The 23,169-nt window shown below is 48.8% G+C and overlaps 1 protein-coding gene across 2 annotated transcripts in view; it reads right to left on the bottom strand.

The window, feature by feature from the left end:
- The window catches only part of Rptor (regulatory associated protein of MTOR complex 1), a 301,243-nt gene that overhangs the window by 108,700 nt on the left and 169,374 nt on the right, over nt 1-23,169 (bottom strand). For both annotated transcript variants that reach the window (XM_057774578.1, XM_057774579.1), the window contains exon 7: nt 12,206-12,265. In XM_057774578.1, coding sequence (XP_057630561.1) covers nt 12,206-12,265 — 60 coding nt within the window. The remainder of the gene's footprint in view (nt 1-12,205; nt 12,266-23,169) is intronic.

The following is a 23,169-nucleotide window of genomic DNA, read 5'->3' as shown; positions in this document are numbered from 1 at the left end:
GAGACACAAAAATTGGAAAGAAGAAGTAAAACTGTATGCACTCGCAGATGACATAATCGTATCTTACGGAATCTGCAAAACAACTACAACAGTGCACAGCGAATATCTCTGTAAATAACCGGACACCGCCAGTCCAGGCAGGGCAGGCCACAGGACAGCATGGTGAAGCCCAGGCCTGTGTCAAGCTCCCGCTCTGCTCTGGGAATCCCACCTGCAATCTGCCCCAGCAGATGAGTAGAGTCGCTGTTTGTATAGACTCCAGGCAAGTGAGGTGCCAGGTCCAGCCATTGTTGTGGCGCCTGAGACTCAACGTCAGTTCACCACCACACATGAGTGGGCGGGGAGCTATCTCAAGGGGCAAAGCAATTGCTTTACAAAGCATGAAGTCCTGAGTTTGGATCCCCCAGCACCCATATAAAAACTGGGTACAGCAGTGCCCATCTGTAACTCCTTTGCTGGGGAAGAGGAGACAGCTTTCCACGTGTAGGAAACACCCATCATACATGGGTGCTGTGGGACAATGGTCTTTTATCCTGTCACTTGTATTATTTTTAATAAAATGCTGATTGGCCAGTAGCCAGGCAGGAAGTAGAGGCTGGGTGACCAGGCAGGAATGCTGGGAAGAGAGAAACACAGTCTGCAGTTGGGAACCAGATGCAGAGGAAGCAAGGTGTAGCTAACACAGACAAGAATTATGGGCTGATATGTTATAAGACTTAATTAATAAGCCTGAGCTACCGAGCCAATCAGTTTAAGATTAATGTAGGCCATTTCTTTGGGACTCAGTCAACACATGGGCATGTCCTTGCACGTGCGATGAGACCAACCTCTGGGGTGCGCAGGATACTGCTGACAGGAAGCTTCCTCTTCCTCTTCTGCACTTCAGCCCTCTCAGGGAACGTACTGGACCAGAACCAGACAAAGAGGCCATGGGCTCTCCTCAGCCTTCACATGACTTCAAATTATTGAACTTTTATTTCTTCGGGCTAATAAAATATTCCCCTGAACTCACCCAGACCACTCCACCCAAGAGCTCTGCACTTCCCACAATCACCGGTTATTAGTGCTTAACGGCACTAGGAACTTAAGGAACCCACAGGGGAAAAGGGCAGAAGAAAACTAACTACAAAGCACCCAGAGATGAGTGTTTAAGATAGGTATACTGCTGGGCGTGGTACGCCTTCAAACCCAGCACGCAGGAGGCAGAGGCAGGAAGATCTATGTGAGGTCATGGCCCATCTGGTCTACATAGTAAGTTTCAGGACAGACAGGGATATGAATATATATGCCCTGTCTCAAAACAAAAAACGAATAACCAAAAGCATGCTATGTTCATGGTCCGGACAACAACGACCCCCAGCCAAACAACAGCACAGTTTAGGTTAGAGCACTTTGAAAAAGATTTCTCTTCTATGTACAGTGCTGTCTGCATGTGTGTCTGCAGGCCAGAAGGGGGCACCAGATCTCATTGTACATGGTTAGAAGCCACTATGTGGCTTGGCTGCTGGGAATCGAACTCAGGACTCCTGGAAGAATAACCAGTGCTCTTAACTTCTGAGCCATCTCTCTGGCCCCTAAAATACTAAAAAAAAATAAAATAAAAAAAAATTATATACTTGCAGCTTTAGTAGTTAAAACAAAATGAAACAAGCAAGCCTTAAATACATTGATGGAGACGGTAGCTCAGGCAGGATGGACAGATCCACAGATCCCCTGCCATGATGGAAAAAGAACTTTGAACAGTACTGTACACAACATACAAAAACAACCTAAGGTGAAGCATAAACTTAAAAGTTAAAGCTGTAAAACTTCTAGGGAAAAAGGTCAACAGCCCTGGAAGAGTCAGGCAAAGCCTTTTTAAGTGGGACACAGAATCACAAACCACAGAAGAAAAGGCTATGACATCAGATCTCATCAGAATGAAAAGCTTCCCTTTGAAGGACTGCTTTGAAGACAAAAACACAAGGTACAGACTTTTCAAACTTGTTAACAACACAGGGCTCTGACTACTGACACCCAACACACTTGAAGACAAACACAATTTAAGAACTGGCCAGAGTCTTGAAGGCACACCCATTTTCCTAAGGAACATAAGCCAACAGCACCGGCACATGAAGGTGCTCCAGCAGACAGTCAATTTAAGTTCAAATCCTGACGCCAAACGGTATGTGTCCTCTGGAACCGCTGACTCAGAAAACACAGGACACTAGGAGAAGACGCGGATCCAGAATGGTGGTCCCTCACACCTGCAGAGACGGCCCACATGACAGAAACCAGCTTGGGAACTTCCTTTATAGTATTAAACACACACCCACCACGCCACCAGCCATGTCACAACACGGGAAACAAACAGCATTTCCACGTGTGACCACAGATGACCGACTGTAGTCTAACAACCAAAACGACCCACCACCAGGTGAAGCAAACTGACACACAACGCAGCACCAGTACACCAAGCCTGTCAGAGTCTCAACCCACACACACTTCCAAGGGTTCCACTTCCATGACATTCTGGAAAAGCCAACTCCAGCATATGGGAAGGCAGCCTGGGCTTTGGGATCAGGAGGGTTGGTGGCGTGGGGTGAGATAAGAGCACTGTGGACCCACCCTGCTGGTAGCAATGGTTCATCAAATCACAGTTAACTCCGGGTATATTATTGACAGTCTCTTGGTAATGTTGATCTAAAATCATTCAAACAAATACGGGGAAATTATGGCATTTTCAAACAGACAGAATTCTCCCAGTAGATGTGCACTAAAGGTAGATGTGAGCTCTGAGGTACAGGAAGGAATGTCAGGAGGTCTGAATGTGGTGATGTAACCGAATGTTAATGCTGGAGGTAACAGCACTGAGTACAGACAGAAGCACGGAGACAAAGGGGATGTGTGCGCATCTGGCACAAGAATCAGCCGAGAGGCCAGCTTTCACAGACATGTGACTGCAGTGACAGGCAGCTTGCCAGGCAACAGCTATGCTCAGGACTCAGCCCTTAGTTAAACAGAAGTTACCACCAGAAAGGTGGGTCAAGCGTTCAGGTGAGGCACAAGCTCTGTCTCACTGTGGCTGACTGACTGTGCTCTGCCTGGCAGCTATGTTCAATGAGAAATCTTGGCTCCCAGCACATCTGGTTTCTTTAGGACCAAAACTCTGAGCTGGGCAGAAATGAAGTCAGTGCCACAGAGAGAGGCTGAAAGGCACGGTGCTGAGGCCCCACTGTGAAGAAAAAGGAAGCAGTGCACGTTGTATGTAGGTGCCCCCATGGCAGTCTCTGAGTCCTGACATTCTTTCTCCAAGACTCATCTGTGATGTCGCTGCAGAGCTGAGTTTCTTTCTGAGCTCGCCCATCAGAACAAACCATGGAACTCCTTGTAGGCAGAGGTGATTGGCACCTTTCACCCGCTCTGCCTTGACAGGAGTGTGAGTAAAAGGTGCCAGGCTCAGGTGACCACCTGGAGACAAGGCGAGGGGCAGGTGACTGGATGTGTGGGTGAGGGCTCGGGCTGGCAGGCGGAGATCCAGTTTTCTGCCTGTTAGTGTTCCGACTCTCTGTGCAGGCCCTGGGCATTTGTTCTCCCGACCCAGTGAGGCTACTCAGAGGATCGTGTCCTGACCATGCTGACCAAGGGCCGATTTCTCAGGACTGGTGATCCATGCATGCTGATCAACTGCTGACTGTTCATAAACAGCTGTTACAGCTGCACCGGAAAGAAATATACTTTTAAAACCAAGCCTGTATCTTTTAATGCTTACCTTTTAAAACTATCCATATTATGAGTCTATCCGGGCAGTCATGGTCCCCACGCCTGTCCTAATTGAGGATGCTGAGGGAAGGGTATGGCATGGCTCAGATGCCCACTGCAGCAGACTGCTAGGCACGCCCACTCTGCAGTTCCATTTTCTTGGCTCTTAAAAGGTGGATGACAAAATTTGCCCTCAAAGGGCCCTTTAGGAAGGTGATATAGCCGGGTGGTGGTGGTGCACAGCCTTTATCCAGCACCAAGGAGACAGAGGCAGGCGGATCTGGTTCAAGGCCACCCTGGTCTATAGAGTGAGTTCCAGGACAGCCAGGAGTACTTGTACAAACAAACAAACAAACAAACAAACAAACAAACACACAAACAAACAAACAAACACAACAACAAAAAACCTCCAACAAGAAAAGGGAAGGGGATAATATACAAAGCCCTCCACACAGGACTGGGCATAGAGGGGTACTCAGCAAGTGCTATTTTAGAATGTGATGAAAGCCACGTAGTTTCAAATCCAGAATCAAGCCCATGCTAGGGCCCTGCAGCCTCTGAAGCAGCAGGGGCACCAGCGGCAGCTGTGCTGCTCCACACATGCCCGTTAGCTCTTTAGAGTACGCGTTCACACAATCGATGTTAATCATGAATAATTTTTTGTACACTTTGTGCCTCTAGTGATCAGAATACTAACTAACCGCCTCTTGGAGCAGGTTCAGCATCTGTAGGATCCCTGGAGCTTTCCGAGAACCCTAATATTTCCAGCAATGTTTAAGCGTTTCATTACTTTGTTTCAGAGCTGAAAAATGTCCCTTAATTTGCAAGCATGGATCTTATTGCCACTCTCTCAAAGGATTCGGAATATAAATATGCATTGCAGCAGCAACAGGCATATTCATCAGGCGATAGGTGAGCACAGATAATTAGAAGCACGGAGGGGGCTCAAGGGAGTTCACTCTTCCTCCCAGACACAGCAGACACGGGAAAACAGACACCTTCCCTAGCTTTAAGATACTAAAGGTAACGAAACACCCACATGAGGTGTGTGGAACCTGCAGGTAATTGCTACGGCTACAGTGGAGCCACCTTGGTGTCCTGAGGAACCATATCTGGAGCATAGCAATAAGGCAACCTCTGAAAACTGACCCTGGTCCCCACCATATCCACCCAGCAAGTCCACAGTGCGGAGCTCAGTCCCTTCTCTAGTGACAGCAAAGACAGATAACAACACAACTCAGGGTGGGTTTCTAACTGGCTGACAGCAAAAGTATTGTCATACCCAATGTCATGAAGATGGAAAGAAAACCAGGTGGCAACAACCACACCCTAGTGCCAGGGTGCAGCTCCCTGGTATGGTATACATGAGGTCCTAGCTTCCACCCCCGACAGCAAATGAGAAAGAACAAGCCAGTCAGCTTCCTAAGAGCACCAAAGGCCTGCGGAACTGCAGGGGCTCTCACCTGCAGTGGGTCTATGATTCTCATGGGCCACAGCTGAAGGCTCAGTGCAACGTTGCCCTGACAGCCAAGGCTCTGATTCGGAAGCACTCTGGCCTGGAGGGAGGCCTGTGCACAACATCGGTGGTGGGTGTGAGAAAAAGTATGAGTGGCAGGCAGGACACATGGACAAAGGACATGTGTGCAAATGCTACTCAGTTGCCTACAGCAGGCAGGGAGAGGTGTGCCAAGAGAGATGTCCATCCCCTTAGGGATCTTTTATCACGAGGAAACAAATGCCTGCTGTCCTCAGCTCATCTGTGCAGAGACTCGTCATACTGGCTGGGTGGGCCAGAACCAAAGTCACACTCATGGTGTGACACAGGTGTGATCAGCAGAAAGGCGTCCACATGGTGAGCCAAATGAGAATAAGACTGTATGCAAACGAATGTTTAGAATCCTTGAAAAGCCAGAACAATCAATTGCAGCTCTAACTGAAGCCCCGCTAATGTTGTTCTTATGTGCAGCTACAAGTTTGCTAGCATCTGTTTATCCCGGTAAGCTCTTGTAACTCCAGATCCTCACACCCTGCCTGGCTAGGGCTCACTGGGGTTTCCTTATAGCACTGACGCTCAGGGCTTTCCTCTCCAGTCTCTCACTAATCCACAGAGCTCAGGGTTTTGTTCAGAATAATGAGCAGCTACGGAGAAAATGGACTGGGACCAAGGAACTGAACAGACAGCCACCACTGTTTGCTCTGATAACTGTAACCGAAACAATCTAGCCCACCAATTAATTTGGATCCAAGGTCAGCACACACAAGAACTCACGGGAGGCTTCCAAGCTCTGCACCAAGGCCACACTGTCCCTGGAGAAAGCACAAGGGGTAGAGACTGTACCATAACCACCCAGGAGGAGTTCATCAGCCTGTCAGCTTTAATGCAAATGAGATTTGGAAAACTCAGGGCTCCAACTCTCTGCGAAAGACTAGCCACAGTGAGCAGGGGCACGTGACCATGTATGTCACCCAGCCAATTACACAAACCTCACCCAGCAACTCCCCTGACAGCTTTGTCAATATCGAGCAAATGTTTTTATTAAAATCTCTCAACTACTCAAAAATTTATATATTTTGAAATATTCCATGATTCTCAAACCATCAGCTATTTATACATTTTTTAAGAGAACACTCACGCTGCCTGGGTGGGGAGGCTGGGCTTTTGCTCCTTGGGGTTTTTGAGTGAGCCAGAAAGGTAGCTGGGGTGAACACGCATCTCTGGATGCACCACACAACCCCATCTGCTGCTCGTACCTGGATGAGAGGACTCTGAGGCGACAGGGGTCCTGGGCACTTTGAAACAGACCTGAACCAAGTTAAGTGCAAGTAACTATTCTATGATCACTTCATTTCAACAAAGTTTTAAAGAGATGGAATACTAAAAGGCTTTTTAAACGTTCTGGGGCTCTGGAGCCAACTTGGCTCAGCTGGCACTGTGTTGCGGCGCGTGCAAGCCTGGCCCGCAGAGACTGTCCTTCCTGTGGAGCTGGAGCTGGGGAGTGGATCAAGCACAGTGGAGCCTGCTCAGGCTCTCAGCATTGGGATAAAGGATCTTGGCTCTTGGGCCCTACTTCCAGAAAAGTGTCCCTGGGCTCCTGTGCCAGGGCATGCTGCCCAGGGGCATGCTGGTGACAAGTACACTCTTGGAGACTCATCCTCAGACAACAGGTCCCAACATTCTGCCTGTACAGCTTGTGCGCAGATGTATGATAAAGCAAGGGGCCATGACCCATGGGAAACCAGCAGGCTGTGGCCTCCAGGATAACCAGGAAGACACTCGCTTCTTAGAGCACCCTGTCCAGCAGCAACAGCAGCAGGAGAGCAGTTCCCACTGACAGCATGTCCTAGGGCCTCATGGCCTCGTGTCCTTCCACTCTGTGCTACATCTCCCCTCGTCTTTCATATCCTGAAGAAAGGATGTTCTATGGCTTGGATGTGCCTAGAGTGCATCCTCCAAAGTTTCAAGGATTGACCAGGGGGCCGCTGGAGGGGTTAAGGATTAGATGAGGTCAGGGGAAGAAGACACAAACAGTCACCATACACATACTCACCCCGTCTTATCATGTCATACACTGCACAGCCTAGGACTCTTCTAGCAAGACCTCAGCAGATGTGGCTCCGTGACCTTGGCATCTCCAGAATGGTAAGCTAACAAAATCTCTTTTCTTTCTATGTTCTGCTCTGCGGCAGTGTGTGTGTGTATGTGTTGTAGTGGTGTAGAGCCCATGGCCTTGCCCATGCTAGGGAAGTGCCTGACCACCGAGCTGTGCCTCCAGTCTCCATAGTACTATATGTTAGAAACTTCAAAATGGCCTAATACAGGATGTAAACCTGTACACGAATTAAAACACAGGGACAAAACAAAAGCCTGGTTCTGCTCTACACCCTGCCGCCTGGTCGCAGACAGCTCTGTTTTGCTGCCTCTTCGTGGTGGTAGGGCAGTCAGAGGCTGTGACTACAGAGAGCTAGGCCAAAGCTTGAGTTCTGTGAAAACTCAGAGGCGCATAAGTGCAGCGCTGGCATCAAGTCCTCACGGGCTGTGCCGCAGAACACCGTGGACCAGAAGGAGGGTGGGATGGACTGGCAGGAGGTGGAGCACCACACAAGTACAGGCACTGCACAGAAACTGGGAAAGTTTTGAGGAGACATCAAGATGATAACAGAGAGGAGGAAATGAAGATTGTGCAGGACCAATCAGAGCAACGCGCTTCAATCTGTCCGAAATCAAACCTTCTTACAGTACTGTAAAATAATAGAAAAAGTCTAAAACTTTCTTTTAAATGGCAGCAAAGGCCAAACACACATCATCTCAGAACTCGATCAAGTGTAGCCGGTGAGTTCTGGGGCTCTGCATCAGGTTTTCTCTGAGGGTGGTGTAATTCTCAAGTTTGTAATTTGTCCTGGCATAAAAATAAAAATATGATTCACCCATTCACACTCAATTTAACTCTTGTCAAGCTACAAGGGAGAGCAGCAATATGGTTTCGAATGGCAAATGTTGATTTGTGTCAGCTTCAACTGAAATAGACTGCTCCTTGTGACTTAGACCCAAGCCAACACCTTAACCACAGGCACAATGATGACTGCAAACTAAGACTGTTAAATCAACCTCAGCACATTCTCTGCCACGCAGTCTTCTCGGAAACCGGCATTTCTGCTTTTAAACTTCACAACTAGAACTGCATTCCCAAGCTTTCGGCACTGCATGGTGGAGTCCCGACTTCCCTCGCCACTGCTCCTCCCAGACACATTCAGAAACCTGCCCACCCTAGTGACAACACACTATATCTTCCTTAACTCAACAAACAAACAAACGGCCAGGTGGTGGTAGCGCATGCCTTTAATCACTTTAATCACAGCACAGTTGGTCTACAGAGCGAGCTCCAGGACAGGTTCCAAAGCTACACAGAGAAACCCTGTGTGAAAAACAAACAAAAAACCCAAGTGCTGGAGAGATGGCTCAGTGGTTAAAAGCATTTGCTGCTCTTCCCGGAGGACCCGAGGTTTGCTCATAGCACCTACACAGCAACATAACAATTGCCTGTAATTCCTCCAGGTCCATCTTCTGGAACCTGGCAGCCCCAGGCACTCACAGGGCACGTGTACACATACGCAAGAACTACACACAAAACAAACAAACAAAACACCACACCTAGTCTTTGGCATCAACTTTTTATCACGGCTGACCCTGCTGGGTGGGAAAAGCAGAAGTGCGAGGGCCGGGTGGGAAGGACAAGAAAAGCCAGTAGCAGAGGCTGTGAGGTTCCTTCTGGGAAAGTGATGTCTGGTAGAAGCGCAGGTCTTTTCTGCCTGGGCAGAAGGATGCCCACCGCTGCTTGCCAGCCCTCAAAGGCCAGTTCTAACAGTGAATAGGAAATGACTTGCTCATGAAGCAGAAGAAACCACTTCTCCCAGCCCTTGATCTTCCCAGGGTGCTGTTTCTTGTCTGGTCATTTTGTTCACAGTGGTTGCCAACTCTGCTATGGCCCCAGCGATTCTGGCCAGTACCCTCCTAGAGCACTGCTACCTGACTCCACATTTAGATTAACTCCATTTGTGTGTGTGTGTGTGTGTGTGTGTGTTGTTACGTACCAAATTGACTTCCTTTGGTGTGAAGTCTATGCTTTAACATACGAAGGCATCTATGGGACCACAGGCAGGACACTTCCTTGTTAGTCCCTTGGGTCTTCTCCACAGTCCTGACCTACTTCCCCCCACCCCACAGGTCTGTGTTTACAGAATGCCACTCTTGGAGACTGGCTTCTGCAACCACCCGTGCTGTGTGTGTTACATCTTCTCTTTTCCTGCTGACAGCATTTTCTGGTCCTCATGTAACTCCATGTAGATTATTCTGTAGGTTTCGTTTTTCCTTTCTTTTTCAAAAAATATTTTATTTTAGGTGCATATGTGTGTGCCTGCTTGTTTGTATGTGTACCACACGTGAGCAGCAGCCTGTGGAGGTCAAAATAAGGCACCTGATCCCCTGGAACTGGAGTTACAGGCAGTTGTGAGCTGCCTTATGAATGCTGGGAAACAAACCTGGGTCCTCTGCAGGAGCAGCAAGCGCTCTTAACCACTGAGCCATTGCTCTAGCCTCAGGTTTCACTTCCAGAGTGAAATCCCAGGAACACAGTGGCTGTGTCCCAGGTCACTGAAGTCCGCGGGGTCACACCATCCTTCCTGTACACCAGCTCTGGCAAGAGCTCTAGCATGACTTTGAGGCCCAGAAACGACCTGAGCCAAGGGTGGGGACACACCATGAAGATTTTCTGGGGAGAGCATAACCTGTCTCCCACAGTCCGAGAAAGGGACAACTGAACTTTGTGGAGATCACGAGATCCAGCACTGCCCAGCCCTTGTCTGTGCCCTTCTCCTTGGTCTCAGCAGCAGCATCACTGTGGTCCCTGATGACAAGTATTTGACATTTGTGAGCAGTAAGAACACACAGACAGAAAGGGGTGTGTGCGCACAGGTCACCATCCATCTGTGGGTTCTATCACCACTTACAGTGCTAAGAAAATCAGCAAATGTGCTCCTAGGTCACACTCCTACACACGAATCTGGTAAGGAAGCCAGCACAGTTTGTTATACCATAACTGGGAAGGCACGGGTGACACCAGAGGCTCTACCTCTTTCTACTGCGTCTGTACCAGGCCAACTGACCTGTGTCTGGCTAAGGGCAGCTTGCTTAACTCCTAATGAAGCATCACCACCCAGACCCACTGTCTACCAACAGCCCCACTCTGCTGGGCACTGCGCTTTGGTTTCCAAACTGCTCTGTTAAGACTCAGCCCTGCTTGGCAAGGGATTTCTGAACCTCCCATGTGCCCTGCTGGCAGCCACTACTTTTCCATATCATTCACTGTGAATGAATGTGCCCTTAAGCTTAGATGGCAATTCAAAACCCAAGAGGAAACACTAGCCTCAAACTGCATGTAGTGGTCCTCGTTGTATTTTGATGACTATTAGTGAGGTATAGATGTATTTTACACGCTGCCTTTTTGCAATAAAAATATGTACACTCTGTAATTTTTATATATGGAAAGAGTCAGAATTCCATGGTGTTGTTGCTCCTTCTCCTGTTTCAAGTTACCCTTGTATGTGGGATTCTCTCTGCATGCTGTGAATATGTTTTATTACCATTGGTTAATAAAGAAGCTGCTTTGGCCCATGGCAGGGCAGAATATAGCCAGGCTGGAAGAGATATATATAGAGAGAGTAGGTGGAGTCAGAGACGCCATGTGGTTGCCAAAGGAGAGAGAGACACTGGAACCTTACATGTAAGTCACAGTCTCGTGGCAATACACAGATTAATAGAAATGAGTTAATTTAAGATGTAAGAGTTAGCCAGGAATATGCTTGAGCCACAGGCCAAACAGTGTTCTAATTAATACAGTTTCTGTGAGATTATTCGGGTCTGGGTGGCTGGGAGACAAGTGAGCAGTCTCTGCTTACAACTTTGCTGTTCAGCTGAAGTAGTTGTTTTTTTTTTCTTTACTGGACAATGCTGGGGAATCAAGCCCAGGGCCTTGTGTCCACTGACTGTGTCTCAATCCACACCCTCGACCCCAAGTCTCATGCTTCTTCATGCCTTTGTGCCCAGTGTTTACAACACATGGAAAACAAATCCGACTGCAGTTTCCACTTACTATGGCATGGGAGGTGGGTGCCAGCGGTGGGCATGCAGCTCTGCCCTGGGCACAGGGTCTGGAGTGGGTTCCCTCATGTACATGGAAAGCACTTTCCTAGGGAGACTCACGGAGGACACTTGCTTTTCTCACCCACCTTAATAAATTCGGGCCTTGGATATTTTCACACACATACTCCTGTGTAACCCAACTTGGAAAAACATTCATCTAGTCATTTTGGAAAATGTGGGGGTTCCGAAACCTCCCCAAGTTTTTCATACTTCTGATAGAGGTCAGGATGAGTAGAGAGGAGTCAAACACAGGCCAAGGTTAGAGGCATGAGATACTACTATTTCAGAAGCAGAGAAATCAGAACAGGAGAGAGACATACTTCTCAGTGACCTTAGCAGGCTTCGAGCAAGAGAGAATACAGGTTCTCACACTGTGAACACCCTGGCTGTTTCTGGAATGGGTTTGCCCGCGACAGCAACTTGGCTGGAGGTAAGACACAGCACACTGAAGACCAACCTGAAGTTAAAGGCAATGAGGTCAGAGTGGAACTAGAGTCTAGCTGTTTCAGACAGACCGTGTGGGCAGCCCTGTGTTCTGGATCATCACGGTCTGCAGTATTTTAAACATTCACAGGAAGAGAGCTTCTTATCATTTCTTTTAATATGGCCCCATGCTAGTACCTCTAACACCAAGCCCTTGTGTAACCATCATGAGCAGCGCTTCAATCAGAGAACAAAGGACAGATCCACATGACGTGAGGACTTCTGAGGACACGAACAGGAAGAGGAACACACCCAGGAAGCCAACAGGACTCAAATCTTACTTACTTTTCTATCAAATCCAGTGTGACTCCAGGCACCAGACTAACACACTTCTGCATGCAAAACCTGCAGAGAAAGGAGAGGACATGAGAGGCATGAATGGAACCCTGAATATGAGAACCGTCCAGTGGTAAAAATACACGTTTAAACAAATACAGATCAGGCATCTTTTAGATTTAAGAAGCAAGCCTCAGCTGGCTGTGGTGGCTCATACCTTAAATCCTAACACTCAGGAAGCTGAGGAAGGTGGATCTCTGTGAGTTCGAGGCCAGCCTGGTTTACAGAGCGAGTTACAGGACAACCAGAGCTACACAAAGAAACCTCGTCAAAAGAAGCAAGCCTCACTGCCAGTCTGCCAAGGCTGTAGGACTACAGAACAGCATCTGGAGCCAGCAGCAGGAGAAAAGGGCTGCAGCAGTCAATGGAGCCTTGTCCCTGGAGAGGAGCGAGGAGCTGAGACTCAGAGCAAGGCTTCAGCTAAGAACTGCTGGAGTGGACTGGACTCCCCCACCCTGCTTTTCTTCCTTCTTAAAAGAGTAAGGGGGTGGGGAGTAGTGCTGGGGAGTGGATGCATGGCTTCAAGGCACACAAACGCTGCTTACAGAAGACAAAGGAACATGGATTCAATTATACCATTTTAATCATCAAAAAGTCAAAGGAGCCAGAGCTGAGAGAGTTCTCATCTGTGGACGAATCCACCCTCAAAAAGCAAGAATGGAAGTGGCAGGGCTTTGTCTAATTTGTGTGTGCTGACAGAAGGCAAGAAGCCATCTTTTTTTCCCTCCTGTTAGAGCTATTGGCACATAGCAGAACAGGATCAATGACAGCACTGAAGAAAAAGGCAGCTGAGTCTTTTTAGTGGGAGAAATGTAAAACACCTGAACTGTCTATGTTTAAAACTAAGAGCTTCGAAAGCTGCAGCAGGAACACAGCACACGAGGTGGCCCCAATCCAGGACGACTCCACTTACAATTTTCAGTGCATTCTGCAGACTTGCTTCCAACTCTGACACACTGACAACGGCCCACATGCTTGTGCTACAGGCCACAGCGGGTGGCAGCTCTTAGGCAGTCCGCCATCACGGGTAGAAGCTAATGACACTCTCTACTTCTCTAACCCAGTCTGTAGTTTGTGCTTATTTTCTATTTATGATGTCTGCACCTTGCACGGGCTCACCAGGTCATTTGTGAAATGTATGTACACATATCACCAGTATTCAATGTGCTCAGTACAAAGATCAGGCCACAACTGGGAGACAAGGAAGAAAACCCTTTGTGGGTGGGAGGACTGAAGAACAGAAAGATACAGAAGCAGAAAGACAAGATAACAGACAGACCGTATGTGCCAAGTAAATGGCTCCTGCCCAGGACACGGAACACAGCTGCCCAAGCCATGCTCTCTGCCTCAAGAAACAAGGCTCAACTCAAGCAGTGGGAGAAAATTTGTGTTTTGGTAGAGCTGTTGCAGTCAGTGTTTTATGAATCAAAGAGTAAAGCAAATAAACCTGGGGTCACATTTCTCTGACAGTAGGGACAGCTCCTTAGAGTATACGGAGCTAGAATGCTGAATCTAGTGAGGCTGGTGGCTGGGCCCTGAGTAGCTAGATCCTTCTGCCGACCTTCCAAGAGCTCTGCTCAGCCCCCTCTACAGACACCTTATATCCTTAGAGTCAGCACAGATGCACACAGCTCCAACAGCGTCTCTGGGTGAGCATGAGCAACAGCTCCAACAGCGTCTCTCTCCTGCTGGGTGAGCATGACCAACAACAGGAGACACATTTTGGGGTCTGAGCCCTAGTGAGCTGCACTCCTCATTGTTTTGTCTTCTCATCCATAATGGATTTATTGACTGGGATGTCTGGAGCCCAGTAATGACAGGATCATTTGTATCCAACTAATTCTTTTGTCAAAAGCAATAATAAATTCCAGATAAAATATTAAAAACAACCACTTGATAATTCCAAAGAACAAAGACAAGAGAAACTGGAAGTGCTGTAACCTTGGCAAAGGATGAGTCACCTGTTGGGCTGCACATTCACACAACAGATGAGGACAGCGGGGGCCGTCTCCCTTGGGTGAGGATCAGAGATCAGCACTGAAGGCTGCCAGGAAATTGCAAGCAATCACCTCAGACTGGAGGAAGCCAAAGCTTTCTCTAGCACTGGCTGACTCATGAACTCCTGACAGGATGTGACTGCAAGGATCCCTGTGGCAACATGAGGCTGGACGTATTAATTGGGGTGAGCAGCGTCTCTTGCTCCAAGAAGGCAGAGCAAGGCCACGCTTCACCAATTCGAGGCCCTGAGAAGCCCCGGGGCTTTTGATGAACGCCCAGAGGGATCCTGCCTGAGTCACAAACTGTATTCCAGGATCAAGAGTGACACTCTGGAACTAGGAACACAGCCAAAGAGGTCAGTCCCACAAACAGGCTTCTGGGGAGCTCAGCCCAATCCCATTGCCTACTCCCACCCAACTGGGCTGGCGCTGCTCACAGGTAGGGAGCAGAAGCAGCACGTTGCACTTCCAAAATGGGTAGCATAAAGTCACAGCCAGAGAAAACATCAGCTCGCCGCACCAGGACTAATACTGGTCTCACCTTTCATACTATTTGCTTCTATGGGAGGGTGTTCCTGGATAATGAGGGCCAAGAAGAAACAAAATGACTCAATGCTGGGGATTGTGGCTCACACCTTTAATCTCAGCACCTAGGAGTCAGAGGCAGGCAGATCTCTGTGAGTATGAGGCTACATACCAAATTCCAGGACAGCCAGGGCTACATAGAAAGACTACCAAAAAAAAAAAAAAAAAAAAAAAAAGACTCAAACAATCCATAAAACTGGCCGGGTGTGGTGACTCAAGTCTATAAACCAAAGACTTGGGAGGCTGAGGCAGGAGGATCATTTCAAGTTCAAGGCCAGCCTGGGCTACAGTCTAAAATATTAAATGAAATAAAATAGGCAAGTAGTTGAAGTTGCTCCGTGTTCTCTGTTTGGAGGCTGCCACCCTGTCCTGTGAGTGTACCTCTCACCATGAGCTAAGAGGCAGCACCTACTCCGTAGATGGAGGACACCAGGGCGAAGGGTCCTGAGGACAGTGGACCAGAGCGGCAGGTACCTGACTTCCAGCTGTTGCTCAGGAGCTCAAAGCCAGACTGGGCAGCATAGCGAGGTGAATTTCAACAAGGAAACCAAACCAGCCAAACCAAAACCAACAGAGAGAATACTGAAAACAACAGAGAGGGAGGTCTTCAGAAACTGACCACTTTCAAAGAGAAAAGCAGAATGAGCAGGATGCAGGAGGGGCATGGAAGTGCGTATGTTTAGCTTACGGAAGTAAAGTAACTTAGAACCAGAATTTTATACCCAGCCAAACGGCCATTTAAATGTGCGGGCAGAAATGTTCTCAGCTCAGCTCCAGAAGAGTGGTCATCAAGGGGTATATGGAAGCCAGCTGTGGATGATACTGAATTAAGAGGGCAAGGGTGAGACCTGAGGTGGTGAAAGACACACAGGAAGTGTACTGACACAAACCTGTGAAGTGTGTTGTCTTCAAAAGAAAAATAAACACAAACAAAAGTATAACGTCTGCTGAAGCCCAAACTGCGAAGCTGGATAACACCAACCGAGTGGACGAGGTGGTGACACAAGTCAGACACGATGCAAACGGAGCCGGAGCAGCCAGAAACTGCGCTGTTTACCTCGCCTTCCCCGCCTTCCCTGCCTTCCAGGAATGGCCAGAGGAGATACCTCTTCCCCAGCAGGCCAGCTGCAGCCTGCCACCAACAATCAGGTTCCAGCCGCTTTAATCCTTGCACCAGAAGTGACCTGAGGCTAACCAATCCCTTTTCTATTTTCTACCTCACAAGGAACTGGGATTCATTCTCGGTCTTTGTTTCTGCTACTGCAGCTCTCCACTGTCTATAAAACCCTTCTCTAATTCCACTCACAGAAATACTGTTACAAAAATGAGGCAAATGGAAAAACAGGATAATCTGGGGGGCATGAGCGGGGAAAGGGGCTCCTCACTTTAAGTCCAGTTGAAGGCACTCACCAACAGAGCAGCAAAAGCTCCAGCACCATTGCCAGCTGCTGAGGCCGGTCCCCGCACCAGCTGCAAACCTGACATTTGCTAAGACTAGAAAGCCCACTTATGAGGAAAGGACAGCACTAAGCACCTTGTGCAACCCTAGTGGCTCCTGATTCCACCTTGTTAGGTTAGAATTCCACGCAAGGCATTACCAGAACTGCCCCAGATATCAAATAAAAGAGAAGGGAAACAAAAGGTTCCTTAGCAACCTCAGCGCTAAGTGGTAGATGTGGCTAATGCAGACAGCTGTCCAAGTCTCCCTCAAGAGCCTGCAGCACTGCCACACTTGGGTACGTCTTACTTTCTGAGAAGCTCAAAGCCACTCACTCTTAGTATGGTCTCCTCCTCACCCATGAGCGCTCTTCAGGCTGCTGAGGAAAGCACAGTAGAGCTGTGTCTCTGGACCTCACAATGACAGACTAGAAGGGAAAGCCTAGAGACAAAGATGACTAAGAGAACCTGCTGCTTGACTCTTAGCACCCACACGGCAGCTCCCGACCATCCAGGGACACTAGGCACACAAGTGGTGCACTGGACATACCTGTAGACAAAAGATCACTATACATTAAGTAGGCAAATGAATAAACAGATAATGCCAGCCTGTTGGGTAGGGTGGACTGCTCCTGTAACACAAGCTCTCAGAAGGCTGGGGCACAAGGACTGTTGCCAGTTCAGTGCCAGTCTAGGTTACAGTGGGTGAAGACCAATCCCGGTACAGAGTAAGACCCTGTCTCCAACGAACCCCAAGTAAGAACTCTAAGCTTTCTTACTCTTTCCCTTTGATGCTAACTTACAAACTTCAGGATTCACTTCTGACTGCACAGAATGGCTTCCCATTGGCAGCTTCTAGGCCTGGAGCCAGGATTAGTCACACGTAAGAAAGGAGCCTGTTATCTTAGGAGCTTTCTCTGCTGCAGAACCAGGAGAACTAAAAGAAAAATGAATCTTTTCACTAATAAGGGGAGGAGCTCTGGCCAGCTCGAGTGTGGAAAGCACGGCTCGGCTCTGGCAAGCCTTACCCTTCTCGGCCATCCCCTCTGCCTTGCGGAAAAACCATCAAGTTACATCCCCAATGCCAGGCACCAAGGTCCAATCCCTTATTGGGAAATTTCCTCCACCTGAGGCTGACTATCAAGTCCAGTAAATCAGCCATCTCCTTTGGCTCACCTAATTAACATGCCCAATAAAACACCTCATCCTAGCATGGGGGTTTCCCCTTTACCTATGGGTCACGACTGTCTCCTTTCTATCCAGTCAGTCCTTTGTCCTGCGCGGATACCCCCTGCTCCTCTCCCTTGTTCTCTTGTCCTTCTCCCTGGTCCTCTATCTCTTTGTCTTTGTCCTTGTCCTTGCCCTCTGTCCCTCTGGGGTAACTAAATCTCCTCTGTGCCGAGATCTTGGTCTTGGGGCCCTGAGCCCATACTTTTCCTTTCAGTGAGACACAAAGGCTGGGAAGCAGCAGGAAGCGAGGATGCTGCTCCTCGAGGCACCATGTCTGTCACTGAGCCATTTTCTCACTGCTGTTTCAAATGGTTCAAACCTGTCCTCTGATAAAAAGAAAAGGCACTGCACACAAGCACACAGCAGCTGACAGGAGGAAAGCCGTCCTGGGTTCTACACAAGCTTCTACAGCTCAGGGTGCAAACTTTCAAAGGGGCACCCCCTCTGCCCCACCCACAACATATTTTTCCTGAGGCTGTCAACAGCTGCCACCGGCTTGGAAGAAGAAAGCAACACCCCTTCCTATGGATGCACCTTCTTCAGGCGAGGAAACATGGAACACATCTTGCCCACATGGCAGGGCAGAGGAGTCCCTTCACGGAACTGCCCCCAGTCTGTGACAGCTTCAGGCTCCTTGCTCCTCAGACTGACTTACGCGTAGTAAACAAGTCGCAGGGAGTATGTGCACACTGCTCATGGACACAGACTAGAAATAGAGGCAGATACTGTAGGAAATGTAGTCAGAGGCCCCCGTGCAGAACTCTGACCCTCACAGCTTCTCATTTAGGGCAAGGCTACTTGACTGCACACTGGTGAGGAATGGCCATGCCACGGCAGCCACCATGCCCTGGAAATCACAACAGTGTGCCAGAGAGAAAGCAGAGTCAACAGCAGACAGGCACAGGCCCTACAAGTGCACTTGTCTACCCCCGTCTAGGAGATGGGGCGGCTTTATGGTAGAAGTTTAGGATGGACTCTAAACCTGTTTTAAAAACAGATGATTCTTTTAAATTCCAGAGAACCAGCTACTCAGGGCATACATCTGTCATGACAATCCACACTACCTTCCTTTCTGCCCGATCTGTTGTTTCTGTATTAAGAAGCATCACACCAAGTTCTTCTACGAGTGTCACGAGCAGGAGGTTGGAGATCACCGGACAGAGCAGACAGAAGGGCACCAAGCAGCCCATGCTCCCACCACTTACCATTCAGCGGCAGCCAAGAGAGGCCAGAGACACGCTGAGGGTAGCACAGCACGAGGGGCCCGAAGACAGGGACTGTGCGGATGTCACCACGGACTCTGAAACTGCTGCACCAGCGGCCCAGAGTGGCAGACTCTCACCCAAAGCTCCAGTGAGAAAGGGAACTGTCTGGGAGGATTTGAAATAGGGTGGGACCACACACTCCTCCCTATGTACAGAAAGGGCCAGTACTTGCAAAGATCAGGTTAGGAAACACAGATAGATTGCTTTCCCTTCCTTTTGCTAATGTTTTGTCTGCAAGGAAACCCCTGAGTGCTGAAGCTGGGACACGATCAGATGGGTGGTCCAAGCCCCCATCCATTCAGAGTTTACCTCACATTTTAATTTCGGGCCAGCCTTCATATGGGTCTCCCACAAAACACTATTTTGTTTTTGTTTCCTTTTCCCAGCGGCTCTGATTCCCAGGAGAGAAAGAGCCCCAACTCAGAATTATCAAGCCAGGCAGAGTGATACATGCCTGTAACCCCAGGACTTGGGAGGCGCAGAGTGATACATGCCTGTAACCCCAGGACGTGGGAGGCTGATGTAAGAGGATCAAGAAGCACAACAGCTTGGGCTACGAGCTGAGGCCCTGGCTCAAGCATCTGTAAGCAGGGCCCATTTTGAAACAGTTCAATATAATTTAAACCTAGGCATTCCTCCTGTCAATTTATTGGTAGGAATAGGGGAGGGGAATGGGGTCAGAACTCAAGCATTCATTCAAGCATGCTCCACCACTGGGCAACATCTTCAGCCTCTCTCATTAAAACCTTGAAAATTTCCCAGTGACTTTTTGACTGATTCAGGTTTAACTCCTAACAATCACATCAAAAGTGAACCACACAGAAGCATCAGACCCGTGGGAACTGGCAAAGCCTTCCCAGGTCAGGCCCAGGATTTGGCGATAGCCTTCTCTGGTCCCCGTGTGGATGTCAACAGTGTGTGCAAAATCTAGCAACCATATCTTCCTCCTTCAATATGACTGCAACCTGAGACTGCTCCCAACTGAGAGCTCTCACTGAGACTAGCTAAGGGCTGCTGTATGTAATAAAAGCACCGTGTTTCTAGGCTGTGTAGTGGGTGTCCTCTATCAGGGCAAGCGCAGCCCACCTGATCCCAGATTTCCTGTCTGCCACGTCTCTATTCCTACATCATCCCTCTTTGGTTTTCAGCAGCAAGCCCTTCAAGATGCACCGCAAGCCAAAAACCAGAGCCAAAGGAAGAGGACCGGGAGTGGAAGGGGTGGCAGAAGAGATCTGTGACCAAGCTGGACAGAGTTTGATCCCTAGGACCCACGTGTTGAGAAAATGGCGCTCACTCCGCAAGCTGCTCTCTGACATATGCACCAATGGCATATGCACATCTCTTCAACAAAACACAAGAGCAAAACCAGTCACAGACAAAGACAGTGTAAAGGCTTGCCACAGCAAAGGAAAGAAAGAAAAGGAAGACGTGGCCCCATGTAAGAACAGGTAAGCTGGACAAAGGGACCGGATGCCAAGTGTGTGAGGGAGTGAGCGAGGAAAGCTACAGTTTAGAGAATGGCTTAACTGTTTAAAAGCTTTCCACGCCAGAGGGGAAGAGAAAGGGAGGACTAATATCTTGATGATAGATGCTGCGCCCAGTCTTCAGGGAAAGCTCTATCACAGCACTGTGAGGGGCAGCCTTGCTCAGTCCACACTGAGCCTGTGAGCTCTAGGGAGACTATCAGCTGGCTCTGGGGAAGCAGGCAGGGGCGGGCACCTAGTGTGCTCAGCTTCAAATGAAGTTGCAACCCTGGGCAGCTGCATGTTAACACCTGGTCCCCAATCAATCACATGCTCGTGCATCCCGACAGATGGCTGTTTTGATTGGCCCTGGTTATTAGCAAAGATGCATTAGACCATGCGGGGAGCACCTTGTAAATGATAGGGTTTTATGCAATTAATACATAGAGGCCGACACAGACCTCACAACCCTCACTTCACAGTGCTCCCTGGGCAGTCATGTGCCTCTCCACTGCTGAGAAGCAGAGAGTCATCCTTACCAAGGGGAAGAATGGCGCACACCAACTCTCAGAGACACACACTAACATGGGCTGTTTCTAACAGATCCTTGATAGGTCAGGAGAACAGCGGGACAGCACCAGGCAGGGACAGCCCTACCACGCTGGCCACCAGGAGCAGCCAATGGCCTGAGGAGGGCTTTGCCACACAATGGAACACACAGCAGAACCCAGCGGGCAAAGGCCACAACACTCACTCTGTGCTCAATTCCAACTCTGTTCAGCAGCAGCTGGCCAGTAAGGTTAGCCCCAGTGCCTTACCTTGGAAGGAGGGATAGGCACCAAACAAAATAAAGGGAGGTGCCTTCCACTAAGCATCAAAGTTAACAACTGGCATGGGAGTGAGAAAGAAAAAGAAAGAGTGGCCCATAAAAGGAAGAGACATTTAAAATGACTGCTTCCCCACGCACTCACAGAATGCACTGCTCCATACTAGCACACATATTAAAACCTAAAACCCACTGCTGGACTGCGGCACCTCTTACATGAAGTACCTCCAGCAGTCCCCTGGGGGCGCTGCTGACAAACTGCGGTGAAGCTGCAACATCAGGAGTCATGAAGGAGCCCAGCCTGGCTGGGGCTGGCTTTAGCCAGGTGACCTTATAGCCAGCCGTCAGGCTCAAAATGCCACTACCCGACAGGAGAGACGGGTGGCAGACCCTCTGGGCTCTGCTCACCAGGAATGGCATGTACCCAAGTGCGAGGATGAAGTTATTGAGGCAGAGTGGTGGTGGAAACCAGGACTTACAAGTCCAGAGAGTCTTGGGTTCAAATCCCAGCTTTGACACTGGCCAACAAGAACTCAGTAGTTAATGTCTCGTGTCCAGCTGTTTTAACTCATGAGAATAGCAGACATTTAAAACCAGAATTATAGAGATTAAACAAAAAAGCCTTAATTTGGTATATAATAAAAATCAAACATATTAGTTTCTTTCATGCACTTGCTCCTCACTAGTGAGGAAACAGGGGGCACCTGAGGCCCAGGAAATGAGATATCGAGTCTTTGGTTAACACTGTGGCTTCAGAGATTTGAAGCAAGAGAATGATGGGCAGACAAAGGGGCAGTTGCTAAGAAGACCCTGGTGGGAGCCACATTTACACTATGTCCATCTCGGGGGAAAGCCAGGCACCCCACAGAAGGGACAGACCTGGGGAACAGCCAGGATCTCAGTCCAACGAGGTCCTCAGGAAACTGATTAACAGTTTTTGATATCTGGGGAGGGCAAAGGTTTGTGTTTATTTAGGAATCAGCATTAGGGCTGATGATATAGCCTGTTGGTAGAGTACACTTCTAGCATGCATGAGGCTCAGGATTCAGTACACATACAGACATGTACACACACACACGCGCACCCACACAGACATGTACACATGTGCAGGAACTCATACATAAAAATGAGCACGGACAGGTACCAACTCTGGCTCGGAGTACATGATCGAGGGCCCCACTATTGGGAGGCTCTCTAAGGTCCTTCAGCCATAAGTACTGTGAGATAAACATGCTGGGATGCCTGGGAGCAACCATCTCTCATCTCTGGTCTGGCCTTCTCCCGTGTTCTTATGCCGGGATTCCAGGGACAGTCCCAAACAGACCTACGGGGAAAGCACATTCCCATAGGGCAGTTACAGTCTGGGATTGGTACCCAGACCTACCTGGAGCACCTTTCCCCAGGCCAGCAACATCTTTCAATTTTCATTTCATTTATTTGTTCTATTTCTTCTTTCTCTTTTCCTGGTTTATTTACTTGGGAGACAGATGCAAGAAGTCCTTTTCTGCCCGCACTGTGTATGACGCCTAAGCAGTCCTTGTCCTTCACGCCTGTGACGGGGCTGAGATGGTTACTGCCTCTTCCAACTCTTCCAGCATCGAGTCTCCTCTGAGTTTGAAGTGGACAGAGGGCTCCAGTTACTTTGAGCCAATAGCACAGCAGCATGATTTTTTTTTAAAGAATGATTTGTAATTGATAACTTTATCTTCATAGAAAGAAACTAATAATATAAACTATCCGGACCCTCACCTTATAAGCACTGGGCACTCATTCCTTGGCAGAGCCCGTGCCACACTGACCCAGGCCCACGCCCCTGCTCTCCCAATTAGTTTTAATTTCCTGGAAGACTATTATGGTCTGAATATACACACTGCCCTGAACTGTCCAACAGGGCTAAGATCTGGTGTGAGGTACTCAGAATGGGCCTTCAGAGCAGCTCTGTCCCGAGAGGACGGCAGTGATCTAGCCAGGCCCTCTCCACCATGCAGACACTGTTCTCACCTCACCGGACTCACCGCACACACGTCTGCTGCTACCTTCACCTAGGGATTCCCGCCTCCAGAAGGAACGCGGGTGAACATACAAAGGCATGCATGTGATATATTTTAGT

The sequence above is a fragment of the Chionomys nivalis genome, chromosome 7 (assembly GCF_950005125.1).
Source record: "Chionomys nivalis chromosome 7, mChiNiv1.1, whole genome shotgun sequence".
Lineage (NCBI taxonomy): Eukaryota > Metazoa > Chordata > Mammalia > Rodentia > Cricetidae > Chionomys > Chionomys nivalis.
The sequence above is the reverse complement of the archived record's forward strand: the minus strand, read 5'-3'. Positions and strand labels throughout refer to the sequence as shown.